This window comes from Empidonax traillii, unplaced genomic scaffold (assembly GCF_003031625.1).
Source record: "Empidonax traillii isolate 1590-97213 ecotype Southwest subspecies unplaced genomic scaffold, ASM303162v1 scaffold174:size915687, whole genome shotgun sequence".
NCBI classification, from domain to species: Eukaryota; Metazoa; Chordata; class Aves; order Passeriformes; family Tyrannidae; genus Empidonax; species Empidonax traillii.
The window spans coordinates 216,040-230,340 of record NW_020955367.1 but is presented as its reverse complement, the minus strand read 5'-3'; the positions used below and the strand labels follow the sequence as shown (position 1 = coordinate 230,340).

At 53.4% G+C, this 14,301-nt stretch overlaps 2 protein-coding genes across 2 annotated transcripts in view; one reads left to right on the top strand and one right to left on the bottom strand.

Moving 5' to 3' along the window:
- Positions 1-2,344, top strand: part of STOM (stomatin) — a 7,748-nt gene extending 5,404 nt beyond the window's left edge. Inside the window, exons 5-7 of the mRNA XM_027885877.1 lie at positions 847-1,050; positions 1,517-1,651; positions 2,094-2,344. Coding sequence (XP_027741678.1) covers positions 847-1,050; positions 1,517-1,651; positions 2,094-2,288 — 534 coding nt within the window. The 3' untranslated portion in view covers positions 2,289-2,344. The remainder of the gene's footprint in view (positions 1-846; positions 1,051-1,516; positions 1,652-2,093) is intronic.
- A 1,716-nt stretch (positions 2,345-4,060) lies between these two features.
- GSN (gelsolin) lies at positions 4,061-13,060 on the bottom strand. The gene is made up of 17 exons (XM_027885875.1): positions 12,851-13,060; positions 11,544-11,745; positions 11,114-11,268; positions 10,388-10,549; positions 10,030-10,179; positions 9,677-9,766; positions 8,929-9,061; positions 8,619-8,707; positions 8,098-8,313; positions 7,560-7,693; positions 6,718-6,808; positions 6,373-6,543; positions 5,558-5,732; positions 5,356-5,480; positions 5,105-5,182; positions 4,626-4,686; positions 4,061-4,437 (listed from the first exon to the last, which is right to left on the bottom strand). Exons 1-17 carry the CDS (start codon positions 12,980-12,982, stop codon positions 4,268-4,270), a joined length of 2,334 nt encoding a protein of 777 aa, XP_027741676.1. The 5' UTR covers positions 12,983-13,060; the 3' UTR covers positions 4,061-4,267.
- Positions 13,061-14,301: the final 1,241 nt, after the last annotated feature.

Here is a 14,301-nt window from a genome sequence, read left to right as displayed (position 1 = left end):
TTTGATACAGCCTGGCTGGGGCATCTGTTTCCTGTCAGATTCGTGCCCCTTGGCTTGTTGCTCGTTGTTCGTTGTGGATTGAGACAAATGGCAGCTGTCCTGATACGCTCTAAAGGGTAATTGGGAGAAACCTAATCACTGGCAGGCAGAATGTGCTTGCAGCTGCTGATGTGCCATTAGTGAAGCCATCAGTAATGCAGTTTTTCCTTTGACTTGATTAAATTATGCTCATGGATTTAGGTTTGTGTTCCGTAGGTAGAGGCAGATACCCATTTTTATGTGTTCAACACGAGTTCTGTGTGTGATGCCCATTCTTTGGCTTGTGCTGTTGTGGAAAGCCTGCTGAAAGAGGTGGTTTGGGAAGGGGCAGAGAGGGGAAGTCTTGAAGGTTGAGTAGTTCACTCATCCCTCTCTCATCAAATAACCTGCTTAAACCTTCCTGAAATGCAGCACAGGGACCTACCTGGCTCCAGAGTCCCAGCTTAGACCTTCCCAGGTGAAGTTGTGTTTCAGGGTCAATAATTCCTGCTTTTTTCCCCTTTTCCTGGCCCTGGTATGACCTGCTGGTATGACTGTGAATTCGAAGACGTGGGTTAAAAATAACATTATGGCAAAGCTCATGGAATGTATTTTCCCCTGAGAAGTGCTCTAATCCCATATTTAGTCTCAGCTTTGCAGGGCTGTGCTGGAAGGTTCACGGGCACTGGGACATGTTCACATCAGCATATGTGCACGAGGGCTTCTGTTTGCAAGACAGTGGAAAAACCAGGAGCTGCTCTAGTAAAACAAATGGGTTATTATCCTAATAACTAACCTTGTATTTACTGAGGATTCTCTGCTCTCCAGATCCTGACCAAGGACTCGGTGACGGTGAACGTGGACGGGGTGGTTTATTACCGGGTCCAGAACGCCACCCTGGCCGTGGCAAACATCACCAACGCCGACTCTGCCACCCGCCTGCTGGCACAGACCACCCTGAGGAACGTCCTGGGCACCAAGAACCTGTCTGAGATCCTCTCTGACCGGGAGGAGATCGCACACAGCATGCATGTACGAGCTTTGGGGCTCCATCACGTCCAGGGATAACCTGCAGGAGCGGATTTATTGCACCTTCTAAGTGCTAGGCCAAGCTGTGGTTTGGAGCTTTAGGCAAAGCCCTGCTCAAGATCTCTTGGGATGGCACTCCCTAAAATAAAAATGGGGGACTAAAGCAGTAATGGACCAGTGGGAATGAGGGATCCAGGAGAGGAGGCCTTCCCTGCATCATTGTGTCAGTTCTTGCTGTTGAAGGAAATTATACCACAGAATTCCTTCAATACATTAATCAAACTCTGGGGGTTTTTGTTAGCTTACAACAGTTATGCTCTTATAATTATCACATCGTAATACAAGTACCAAAGCCCTTAAAGTCCAGGAATTCTAAGATAACTCATTTGGTTTAATTGCTCACTCCTCATATCTGGGCATTAGTTGGGGCCGGGTGTGTGGCTTAACTTCCCTGTCCTTCCTTCTGCAGGCCACGCTCGACGAGGCCACGGATGACTGGGGCATCAAGGTGGAGCGTGTGGAGATCAAGGACGTGAAGCTGCCTGTGCAGCTGCAGAGGGCCATGGCTGCAGAGGCAGAGGCTGCCCGGGAGGCCAGAGCCAAGGTAAGGGCACCCGCAGGGAGGAGGGCTTGGCTGGGTAATTCCTTTGTGAATGGTTCCACGTGCTGGTGTGCAAGGTGAAGGTTCCCTAGCCAGATTGTGTTAAATATTAATTTTGCTGCTTAATTACTTCATAACTTCTTAATTATTAGTTTTTCTGATGCTTAAAAGAATATCGTGCCCTTGCAGGAGGACTCTGTAGGAGACTTTGCACTTGCCTGTGCTGACACACAGGAATTGCCTCACCAGTAACTTCCCTGTTACAACAGTGCCATCTCCAACCCAGCTGTCCTTGACAAATAGTCAGAAAATATTTATAGCCCCAATGCAGAAAGGCCACAATTCTGTCCCTAATGAACCCAGAGCTTAAAAAAAGGAACAGCAGGGAGGGGCACTGAGGGTGCTGGGCTGAGGGCACGCTGCCTGTCTCCCTCTCCCCGTGCAGGTGATCGCGGCCGAGGGGGAGATGAACGCGTCCCGCGCGCTCAAGGAGGCCTCCATGGTCATCACCGAGTCCCCCGCGGCGCTGCAGCTGCGCTACCTGCAGACCCTGACCACCATCGCCGCCGAGAAGAACTCCACCATCGTCTTCCCCCTGCCCATCAACATCCTGCAGGGCCTGCTCCGCATGAAGGAGTAGGCAGGGGCAGGGCCGGGCTCAGCCCCCCTGCAGCTCTGCAGTCCTGGGTAGTGTAGCTCGCGGTTCTGAGGAACCCCCTGTTTTACTGTGTGTTATAAAACTTGTGTGTAGTGTTTGTGGGACGGACAGTCGCAATTATTTGGAGTTGAAAGCCTCTCAGGAGGAGTGCAAGCAGGTTGTGATCTTAAATAAGCTTTATCCATGCTGTCCTGGATGGGGCACCTCTAACCCAAAACCTCCCCTTTTCAACTAGTGCAGAAAAGCTGTCGTAGAGATGATCCAGCATTTGGAAAGAGAATTATTCCCTGCAGGAGCAGTGGAAGAGCCCTGACTGTATTCTCCTGGAGTGTAGCTGTATGTGATGGAGTCAGCAGGTTGGTTCTCTGCCTCACACAAGGAAAAGTAATGGAAGTTGATGCCCGAGTGAGAATACTGTCCTGGGACTTGTGAAAATCAGGCTCCTGCTCTCTAATCCAGTCCCCATTCATGAGAAACAGTTGTTGGTGGAACTTTCCATCTGTTGTGCCCCCAGGACCGGCACACACATGCTGTGGTTATGGATACAACGTGCTTGTGGTCACTGCTGGGCTGGTGTTCTTCCAGGGCTGTGTCTGTGTACAGTTACGCTGCTTTGACGCACTGAAAAGGCTCTGCCTTTACCTGTTCCTCTTACAGATAATTTTTAAAAACCAAAGTGCTGTGTTTTATCCAGGTCTAAAGCCTTCTTTCTGTAGAAGTCAGCTGTCTGTCCCCAGTGGGGTGGGGTGGTGTTTCACAAAGATGCTGCACTGTTGGAGCACGGGGGTGCTTTCCCTGCTGGTGCTGCCCTGTGCACGCCTGGAGGGGTGGTTGTGTCACTGAGGGCTTACACTTCATCCCAAAGCAGGTGAGCCTCGGCTCACACAACCCTGGCTTGGCTGTTAAACTTGGTGTTTTGTACCTCTTTAGTAGATTTAATTACAGATTGAAATGAGGGGAGTTAGAGCCTGCAGGGGGAGGAGGCTCCTCAGGCTGCCACCAGCACAGAGTCTTACACCTTGAACTTTTGGGAGGTGGCAATGAAACTAAAGAGCCAAGATCAGTGCTGCAAGTGCCCTTCTCACCCTGGGCAGCATAAACCTCACAGCCTGGGTTTCATCCCCTTTCTGCTGCGCTCAGTTCTGCGTTTACAGGTGTTTTAGCACAGGCAAGGCCTGTTCAGCTGTGCCTTTGTCCCTGTCAGCAGTGCCTGAGTGCTGGTGCTTTTCTGCCTGTTTGCTGGAAAGCTTTTCCTTTTCCTCACCAAAGCAATGCCCTCCTGTGTTTGTCAGTGCAGCAGTTCCTGTAAGCTGAGCTTAACTCTTGGTGGGGAGGGGGGAGAATCAGTTAACAAAGCTGGGCTAATGAGCAGTGCTGAGCTCACCGGGTGGGTCCTTGGGGAACACGATGACTCTGTAACTCCCGCTGTTGCTGCTGCAGGTGCCACCCCTGTGAATTGTTGTTGACACCACGAGATGCTTTTTGCTCTCCTCTGAATAAAAGACATGCTGTTTACTAAGGAGTGACTGTAAGAGTTGAACACTGCTAATTTATCGGGGTCTTAACTGCTGGTAATTCTGCTGAGGGGAAAGCAAAACAGTCCCAAAATAATTTCTTTGGTCAGAAGTCCACGTGCAACAGATGGCACACAGAAGGTTTTGGGTTCTAAGGTGAGTTCCTATCGAGGAAGGTCAAAGGTGGGATTTATTGGTGCTGTTTAATGTTTCCCTCTTCATAACAAACCCCACCATTTCTGTTCTTCTCATTATCTCACACAAGCTTTATTGTATTAAATATAATCAAAGCAAGGAGGAGGGTCACTGACTGGTGGTGGTTGTTTCCGGAAGTTATTGCACAGCTAATTGGCTATTTACCATCATTCCCTCGTTAATGTGCATCCTGGAGGAAGGAGCTCTCGGAGGCATTGAAGGCACTGGACTCGCTGTGTGTCAGAGCTGTTGTCACACATCCACGTCTGCCATCGCTCTCTGCAGGGGATCCACAGCCCAGTAGTCGTCGTCCCAGCCCAGGAACCAGCCGGAGAACGTGGGGGGCTCGAAGCCCTGCTTGACGATGGTCACGGGCGTCCTCTTGTCGCGGTTGGACGGGTCGGTGTCGATGTAGCGCTTGGCTGAGGGGGAGGAGGGGTCTCACTGAGTGCAGGTCGTGCAGGAACAGCAAGATGGGGGCTAAACGGGGGCTCCACTTCACCAACCACCCACCAGAACGGTCACCCTGTGGCTTTTAGAACCGCCTGCCTCGTGAGCAGAGAGGGAGAGGGAGGGGGGGGACAGTTCAGAGGGGCAAACGTGACATTACCAGATTTCAGTGCCTCGGTCTTCTCCTCTTCTTGGGCATCTTGCCCAATCCATACAAAGACCTACAGAAAAAACATGCATGTTAATTATTTCAGCAACAATCAATCTCTTTCTGAAGGGGTGATTTAGGCAAAGTCTCAGTGAACAGAGGGTGACACAGAACCAGAACATCCCCGTGTCGGCTGGGCCGGGGGTGTCGACCCTGCCTGACCAAAGCCATCGCTTGATCTCAAGAAGCTTGAGATCTGCATCTTATCTACAGAAACTGCACATCCATGAATGAATTCTATTCTAGTTTAACACCAGGGGGAAGCAGCAGATGTTTGAACGATATTACATAAAACACTGGAGCTCAGTAAGTTGCCTCGAGGCTGATTTGTGCACAGTCTGTAATACAACAGCACTTGTGGCTGTTGTAATTGGAGTCTCGATCTAGAGCCTGTCCTTTGCTCCTCTTGTCACCCTGCAAACGTGACGTACCTGATCCCACGTGTCCAGGAGCATCACATCATCCGTAGCCAGGTCGTCCTGAGTCAGATCTCCAGGCACTTCTTCAATCTGGAAGACAGAGGGTTAAGGTGAGCACAGGCTTCAAGCGCCTGTACAGGAGAAAGGCCACACAGGAAGAGCAGAGGTGACCCTCTGAGGGGGTGGGGGGCTCAGAGCAGCTGGCACTGAGGCTCTCCCAGCCTTGGCAGGAGAGGCTGAAGTCACTGGTGTCAGATACCCACCGTGAAGCGGCCGCTCTTGTTGGAGCAGGCGAAGAGCCGAGGGGGGTGGGCGTCCATCTTCTTGTCCTTGAGGCGGGGGGAGGTGCGGTACGGGGCCTTCCCCCCCAGCGCTGCCCAGAAAGCGTCTGCAAAGGAGACACTGCTGCCTCACCTGGTCATGGGAACCACAGCAGGGGGGGCTTTGACCCTGTGAGCCCCTCACCTGGCTCTCTGCCCTCAGACACCTGCACTGGGCGAGCTCCCAGGACCTTCAGCAGCTCCTGCGCTCCCGATTTCTCAGCGTTGCTGGCTCCTTGGCCCACCCAAAGGTAGGCAGCAGAGGGAGTCTTCAGGACAAAGGCATCGTTGGAGTTCAGCTGACTGGCAGTAGGATCCAGCTGAAAAGCAGGAACATTGCAGGTGCCAGATTAGGTCAAACTGAAACCAGAACCTGTTGTTGAATAAACTGCAAACAAGACACTCCCTGGGAGCGTGTGAGGCTGTAAAAGATGTGTTGAGTGTTCCCCGTATCCACGTGATGAGTTGGACTTGCCACGTGGGAAGAGTAAATAACTGTTTCTGTGTGATCTACAGGTGCACAAGACATGGCTCTGTCACTTTGCCAGTCTTGGCTATGGCAGGAGATGTAGGAACTCCCTGGGGAGCCCCTGGCAGGGCAGTTCCCTGCTGGGACACTGATCAGTCATTAACACCTTCTCCTCTGTGCCAACAAGGACAGGCCATCTTGCAGCTGGAAACCTGGGCAGTTACTGGAGTCACAAACCAGCACCCTCCCCTCCCCTGTGCCTGTTTACTGGGATTTAATCTCTGTGTTGCTGCACAGGGGTTTTGTGTGCACTTCCTTTCAGAGGAGTGGGAGTCTGAACCCGTGTCCTGGCACCAGTTCCACTTCCACAGAGGGAATTCAGCTCTTCCTGCCTTCAGCATTGTTGTCACACAATGGGCTCAGCACAAGTCAGACAGCCCAGCCCTGTTCCCTGGGCTCACATTCCCATCAGGTGCATGAGCTCCACGTACCTCCACTGCCCTGGTGGCTCCGGAGGTGCTGGAGCGGACCTGGAAGAGCCGCGTGTCTGCAGGTGCTGTCTGCCCTCCTTCCCTCGAGGTTCCCCCCTTGTAAACAATCAGGGGCTTTCCCCCAAACATGCTCATCAGGTGAGGCGGCTCCTTCCCTTGCACCACTCGTTTCTGCAGAGAAACAAACGTCCCGTCAGTTCTGAGCAGCACGAGAGGCACTAGAAACGGCCTTTGCAGCTGGAATATCCACACAGCACCCAGCTGGGGGCAGGACTGTGATATGTGCATTATTTATTCCCACAGAGTTGGGGTTTGGTTTCTGCTGGGTGGTGTTTGTTCCTTTACCTGCACAGGGCTGCCTCCCAGCTCCTCATCCAGCTGCACCGTGAGGAAGGCAGAGGTTGCAATCTCATCCTGAGTGGAGTCAGCTCCCTGCCTGGGAGACAAGGCCAAATTCCAGCTTTATTTTCAGCCCCTCCACACACACACACTGTGTGTGATCTCTTACAGAGATCCAGAGGAGGTAAGGGAAACCTGTGTCACCAAACCTCTGCAGCACTTTGTTCAGCAGGAAGGAGATGCTCGTTATCCTGTGCTGCAGCACAGGGATTACAGGGGGAGACACAAGACCCTTTGCTAGGGAAGCAGCACAGACTCTGCAGGATCTCCAGGCCAGTCTCCCATTCCAGTTTAAGCACACAGCTGTTGGCACTGGGATCAGGAATTACATGAGCAGCCCCTGTGCAGGCTGTGCCCTCCTGGGTTCCCTCAGGGGTTCTGCCTGTGCCCTCTTCGTGCTGAGGAGCAGCAAAACCATCCCCCTGGGAGCCTGACTGGAAAACTCCTCCATAAGGACACGGGCTGGGAACTGTCCCAGTCACAATGGCAGAGTATCAAAAGTTCCTGACAGGGATCTCAAAGGTGTAGGAACTGCAAAAAGCAGCAGAGCTTGATCCAGAGACGGGAGTAACTACTACTTGGGGGGGGAGGGGAGCTAAAAAAACCTAGCACAGGAATTCCCTCCATTGTTGCACTTCAAATGAACCATCCCACACCTCTGGGGGAGCGTTTTGTTTGCAAGGGATGCTTATCCAGGGTGAAATTTTATCCCCCACAAGGTTCCCCTGTAGGTGGGGAGCAGCACTGATCCATTTTCCGGGTGGGCCCGGCCTGCAGAGCTCCCTCACCAGGTGTAGATGATCTGGCCCCTCTTGCCGTCGTGCTGGTAGTCGTACAGGATGATGTAGCTGTCCCCGCCGTAGAACTGCCCGTAGGTCGCGGGATTCACCGGCACCTTCTCGGAGCCTTCGATTCTCCAGATCTGGGGCGGGAGCAGCGGAGACTCCTCATCAGTTCGAGCCCTTCTCCCGCTCCCGCGTTCCTCAAACCCCGCATTTCCCAAATCCCTCGTTCCCAAATCCCGCAATCCCAAACCCCGCATTTCCCAAATCCCGCATCCCGCGGGGCTGCAGCGCCCCCTGGCGGGCCAGCGCCGGCAGCGCCCTGGACCCGACACGGGGCCAATTCCCATTCCCAATCACCACCTGCGATGGCAACAGGTACAATCACCGGGACGAGGAGAAAAGAGGGAGTTGTACAGGTCAGTGGGGTCAGAATGAACAGAAACCTCAGTGCTGAGGTGGCTCTCGCTGCTCTTGCAGGAGCGCCACCCAGGGGCAAAGGAAAGTTGGGGAAGCTCCCCCGAGGGGCCCTGGCACTGCTGACCTGTTTCTTGCCAGAGCCATCATCCTCCATGCCGTGCTGGGCTGCCATGGCCCTGGAGCTGTGCAGAGTGGCCGCGTCGAAAGGGACCTGCTCGATCTTGGCGACGTGGCCAGAAACGTGGGCCTGGCCCAGCCCCTCGGTCTGGTCCTTGTCCCGCCAGTTCTTGAAGAATTGCTTGAACAAAGGGGTCTCACCGCTCTCGGGGAGGACTTGGATCTGAAACGAATGAGCCTTTAGAAGCATCTCCCCAGGGTTTATCTGCCCCTTCTCCTTGGCACCCTTTGGAGAGGGGGCAGGGAGCAGGTGAGAGTGTCTGACACGGGGACATGAGCTGTGCTGGGGTAAATGGTGCCTGAAGGGCAGTGTTAGCCCAGGGGCACCACTGCAGTGTGTGCCTGCAGGAAAGCACATCACCCAAACCAGGAGCTGCCTGAAACACCAGCAGTGGGGTCCCCACCCCGTGTGGCAGAGAAGGGCCCCCAGTGGCTGGGGTGGGTCACAGGGGGGCTGCACCTCCTCACCTGGGTGTGTTTGGGATAACCCATCTTGTCAATGAACTCAGAAGCTGTTTTCAGTGCTGCCTTCTTCTCCTCAGAGTTGGCACCTTTGCCTTTAATGAAAGCAGCGAGAAGAGAGGTCACTTTTTTTTTTTACCCAAAGAAGAAACTGCCCCAGGTACCTCTTGCAACAGTGGAAGGGCCAGGCCTCCCAGATGAATTATGCCAACTAGCAGATGACAAGTGTTGGATCTCTTTTGTGATGGCTGAGAGAACACACAACTGCCTTTCCACTCCTGGCATGAATGATTTTCTCCCTGGGGGTCTCGGGTACCTTTCCAAACAAAGATCTTCCCGTCTGTGCCGTGGTCCAGGATGAAGCAGTCATCTGTGCTCAGGGCTGCCTGGGAGAAGGGGTTCTCATCTGCCACCAGGGACACTGCCATGTTCCCAGCCCCGTTGGAGACCTGAGGCAACACAGCACAGAGGTCACAGCTCAGGGAGGGGAAGGGAAACACGTTTGAATGCGCTGGCTCTGCAGGCACCATTGTTTTCAAACAGGATACCTCTGACACACACACAGAATGACAAAAGTATAACACTTATCTGAAGAATTCAAGTGCTTCCAGCAAAGCAGGTACTGCTGGGACCAAAGAGAGATTGGCCCGAAGTGGTAAATATCCCTGGTGCAAAGGCACCAAGAGACACCACCTACAGCCGACCAACTGCACTCAGGGATGGAAGGTAACTGAGAACAGGCCTCCCTGAATCGAGGGGAGTCAATGATCTGAGTTTCTGTCTGATTAATGGATGAAGTTCCATGTTACAAACCGCTCTGGCAGAGATTCACCCCATCATTACTGTCTCCTACAGTCCAAAGTGGTGATAAGGACACCAAAAGCACGTGGACACGTGGTGGGAGCAACCAAGGCTCACGCACAAAGCTTGATAAAAAGCCAACAGCAGAGTGAGGCAGGAGCAGGACTGGGATCAGCTCGACTCCTCTCTGCTATTGCAGCTCCATCCAAGCGCACAAAGAGCCCCCTGTTCTCCCCAGGGTTATGGCAGGATCTCAGGATTACCTTGTAGAGCTTGGCCAGCTTTCTGTTGGCTGTGTCGGTTTTGGTCTCATCAGAAACTCCTGGAGGCAAAGCGGGCTTTGGTCCCAGGACCTTGAGAGAGAGAAAAATCATTACCAGCCAGTCCAAGGGGCCCCTCATTCTCAGATGCTCCAGCCAAGGGAACAAGCAGAAGACAACTGCAGAGCAGCAGTGTGAGCACACCCTGATGTCCCAGCGATGCAGAGAACCGAGCTGTGTGTTCACACCACTGACACTTCCCACCTACAGACACTGCTGAGCCTGCCCACCCATCCCCCGGGCCCTTCCACCCCCCACCCTTCCCACTGCAGCCCAGAGGGCGGGGCAGGGCTGACCTGGAGCATCTCCTCGCGCTCGGATCCCTCCTCGGACACGAAGACCTTGGCGCGGCCGTTGCGCTCGTTGTCGCGGATGCCCTTGGCCAGCACCGTGGCCTTGAGCCGCTCCTGCCGGTTGCTGTTGGAGCCACACCATTGGAAGATGTTCTGGGGGGAAGGGGAAACCCTGTCAGTGTGACAGCAATCCTTCCTGGACGGGATGGGACTCAATGGCTGGGCCTGAGCGACGTCAGATCGCTTCAGACGTCACCTGAGGTGGCCCCAGCACAGCAGGGCAAAAAAACCCCTTGTGTGAACTCTGGGACATCTCCTGGCCCTGGAGACCTGCCAGGCCTGCCTTTTCCATGGTACTCACGCTGCCCAGGTCCAGGATGAAACAGTCCCCTGTGTTGAAGCTGTCCCAGCTCACAGGGACCTCCGTGGCCCGCACTGTTCTCCTGCCTTTGACCTGCAGCAGCCTCTGCACGGTGACCTCGTTGGGCACCACGTGTCTGAAGCCAGAAGCCACACCACCAGCCTGAGGGCAAGCACAGGGACAAGGATTCCCACTGGGAATGCTGAAGAGTGTATTTCCACCTGTATAACATGTCCTGCCTACCAGAGATTACCCCAGCCTCAAGATTCAACTCCCACTGCTGTTGATCTGCTTTACCAAAACATTGCACATGCTGAGGAGGAGGGTTAAGCACAGAAACAGAGTCTAGGAAGGTCAAACTGCTCTGCAAGGAGGAGAAGCCAAATCTCCTGGGTGGGCGTTTCCCGGTAACTCCGCTGCTCCCTAAATTCATTCCAGGTGTCCTGGGACTCTTCTTTCCTCTGCTTCTCGAAGAAAAACAAAACCTCGATTCCTACAATTTTCTGGGGCTTTCCTTGTGTATTATTAATTCAGCCAAGTCTCTCCCACTGGGATCTGCTGTTCTCCACCCTGTTCCAGCTCACTGAAAACATCTGGCTGAGGATGGGTTTTAAACAACTGGAAAAGGGCAACTTCTCACTCCTCTGGGAAGCGGGCGGTGGGCAGGATGCCATCTGTTGCAAACTCCATCCCCAGAGGTACCCCAGAGCCCCAGTGAACACCCACCTTGTACTTGATGCCAGATTTGAAGTAGCCCAGGAAGGTGGAGGACTCGTGGCCCTGCACCTCGCGGTGCTGCACGGCCTTGCCCTGCAGGTGGTCGTCCATCTGCACCGTGAATATGGCAGCGGCCCCTCGCTCGTCCTGAGAGCTCTCATCTCCTGCAACAGGGAAAGCCAACAGACAGCTTGGAGGCACTGCCACAGGCTCTGGGGTTTGCAGGATGGGGGGAAGGCCTCGCCGTGGCCCTCAGGGTAGGACAGGGGAAAACAAAACCCCCCTCCCTGAGTCAGGAGGTCCCACCCGACCTCCACCCTTCCCAGCCACCCCTTCCACCCGAGATCTCCTCTGCACAGCAGGGACTTGCTGTGTCCCCAAAAAAGGCATTTTGGGGATCAGAGGTGGGGCTGCTCCCAGGGCCGGTGCCCTCACTCACCCAGCCAGAAGTGCAGGTCGTACTGCAGGTTGCCGCTGCGCTGTTTGATGGTGTTCAGCACCAGGTACGAGTCCCCGGTGAAGAAGTCCCCGTACAGGTTTTTCGGCACCGGGACCAGGTCAAACTTCTCGACCCTCCAGATCTGCAGGCCAGGCTCCTTCCCAGCCTTCAGGAACTCGGCGTGTTCCACCATGCTGACAGGCTGGGGGGGACACAGGGGGGGCTCAGTGTGCAGGGGAAGGGAAGGGGCTGTTCAAATTGAATCGCTTAACTCACTGTTCCAGGCAACAAGTGCAAAGATTCCTTCTTTCTCTTGCGTTTTCACTTCCAATCGCCTCTTACTGCTGACTTACCCTTTCCTAGACTCTATTTTCCTTGGGTTTTGTCTCCACCTCTCTTGATTTGAATCTATATATTTTCGTTAATAATCTATAGCTTTTCAATATGGCACATCAGTGAAGGGCTCACTCCCTGCATGACATTCCAGACTCTGGGAAACAAACCCCTTTTATAACTGCACATGGGACATCTTGCACAAACGTTATTTACAGGTTTCCAAAAACCACTGTGATCTTACCCAGCTCCTTCTGGAAAATGCTGTGAATGTCATCAGATTTAGGTAAGGAACAGGTTTCTTAAAGCTCTTGTGTTCTGACAAGTTACTTCAGAACTTGTGTGTGACCCGTCCCTTGTAGGAATTACAGTAATTTACACAATATCCTGTCCTAAGGACATTGCAATTTGGGTTTAATATGTTTATTGCCATACTTATGCAATATATTCACACTATGCAATGTCCATTCCTTTAACAAACATAACCAACAGTTTTCCCTCTCATAAAAGAGTTCCCTTTGGTAATTCTGGAAGGAAATGGAACATCTCTCTTGCACTGGCAATGAAGTTTGTCCATGGATCACGTCGTGCCTTTGGGTGCTATCAGGTAACAGGGAAGAAAACATTCAAATATTCCATGAGAAGCGTCCAGTGTTTTGCCAAAGAAGACAGCTTACAGCAGCTGATGGACAAAAGTCCAACCTGCTGAGCTTTCAGGGCAGAAATAAAGGATGTTACAAACTAGAAAGCAAACCAGCACGTTAGGTACCAGCGATTCCCAAGCTGACATCGGATCCCAAAGATGCAGAACAATGAATTCATCACCAGGATTCCCCCCAGCCTGACTTTGCTTCTCCCAAATTCCCACCTCAAAGCCGTTCAGACCCCCCAAAAAGGGTTAAGAGAGTGGGACTCTCCTAAGCAGCTACACCCCAGAAGTTTTTCAGGGTTCAGTTGGGATGTTCATCACTTACCACAGCTGAGAGCACAACAGCTGTAACAACATATCCCAGCCCTGCCACGGACACGGAGCTGACCCCATTCAGCCTCAGAGCCATCGCGCAGAAAAGGGCGAGGAAAAGACAATTGAAGTCCTTTTTGCCCATTTCTGGGAGCAAACGGGCTTCTCCCTTCCCTGCAGGACCTGTGGGGAGTCCCAGCTCCCTCCTCTCGCTGCTGGGGCAGATGAAGGGCAGAAGCCAATCTTTTATCGGGGACAAACACACCCACCCACCCACCCCCCCGGCAGTGCAGGGGCGGAACGTGTTTGTGCAAACAGCGCTCTTGGAATCTCAGAGCCTCCTCAGCCACTCACAGGCTGAATCCCAGCAGGCTGCAGCTCCAGACAATGTGCTATCCATTACCAGCAGCACGGTGAGGGGCCACGAGCCAAACATCCAGTCACGAGGCCGACAGGAGAGGGAGGGATGGGATGAAGAGCCATGGGCAGCACAGGCAGCGTTTTGTCAGCTGGAGGCTGGGAAGTTGATGGGATGCAGAGGAGCAGCAGGGCTGCTCCAGCTGGCACTGGATGCAGGGAAGGACTCTGGAGAGGACAAGCGCTGAAAGGACTCATCTGAACGACCTGAGGGTGGAGGGAACGAGCCCTCACCTCCCTAAGATGCAAAGCTCAGCCCCTGCTCTGCACCTGAACGTAACTTCCACACGTGCCACCGTCAGGGGAACGCGGGGGGGGTTGGGATGGACCAATGGATTGCAGCTCCTGTGCTCACAAAAGGCTCTTTGGAGCTTGGGAGGCAACAGAACAACAGCTCATTCAACAATTCAGTCATTTCACAACCCAGCATTTCCGAGGGTGTAGCAGGAACACAAAGCCATCGAACCCGCTCAGCCCAACGGAGTTACAACATTGGCTGATTGTAGCATCCCAGCCACCTGCCACCAACAAGGAGATCGCTCCTCCAGCCGTCTCACACCTCAGCCAACCCATCCATCCTGTTTTCCAAGTGTTTGCAGGGAGCAAACTGGGCAGGAAACTTTCCCTGTGGCCCTCCAGGAACGGAGCAGCCACACAGCAAGCGCTGTCAATCGCTTTTGCTCTTAGCAGGGGTGAATCCCTGACAGGAGGAGCTTCCCAATTCCAGAAGCTCGCAAAGGATGCTTAACTAAGGGGTCAAACTCTCCAGCCACCAAATTCCACAGCAAAACTTCCACGAAGGACAGGGCAGAGCCCACTTTGTGCTTTCCCCGCTCCCCAGGAGGAGATTTTCCCCCCCAGGAGAACACTGTTTCCTCTCTTGTCCCAGCTGATGTGCTGTGTTTTGAAATGTCACCTTGGCAATGCACCTTTCAACGTTCCCCTGGAAATTCTCAGACTGACAGGGACGATAAAAACAACGTGTCAGTCCTGATGGTATTTCTGATCTCTGGGGAGGAAGTTCAGAGTGTCAGAGGTCCGAGACCC

Coding starts and splice junctions, on each gene's coding strand:
- GSN (XM_027885875.1), bottom strand. CDS start 12,982: ATGGGCAAAAAGGACTTCAATTGTCTTTTCCTCGCCCTTTTCTGCGCG. Junction 8,708..8,928: donor GAAGATCTTTGTTTGGAAAG/GTACCCGAGACC, acceptor CTTTCATTAAAG/GCAAAGGTGCCAACTCTGAG. Junction 4,438..4,625: donor GACCGAGGCACTGAAATCTG/GTAATGTCACGT, acceptor CCTCCCCCTCAG/CCAAGCGCTACATCGACACC.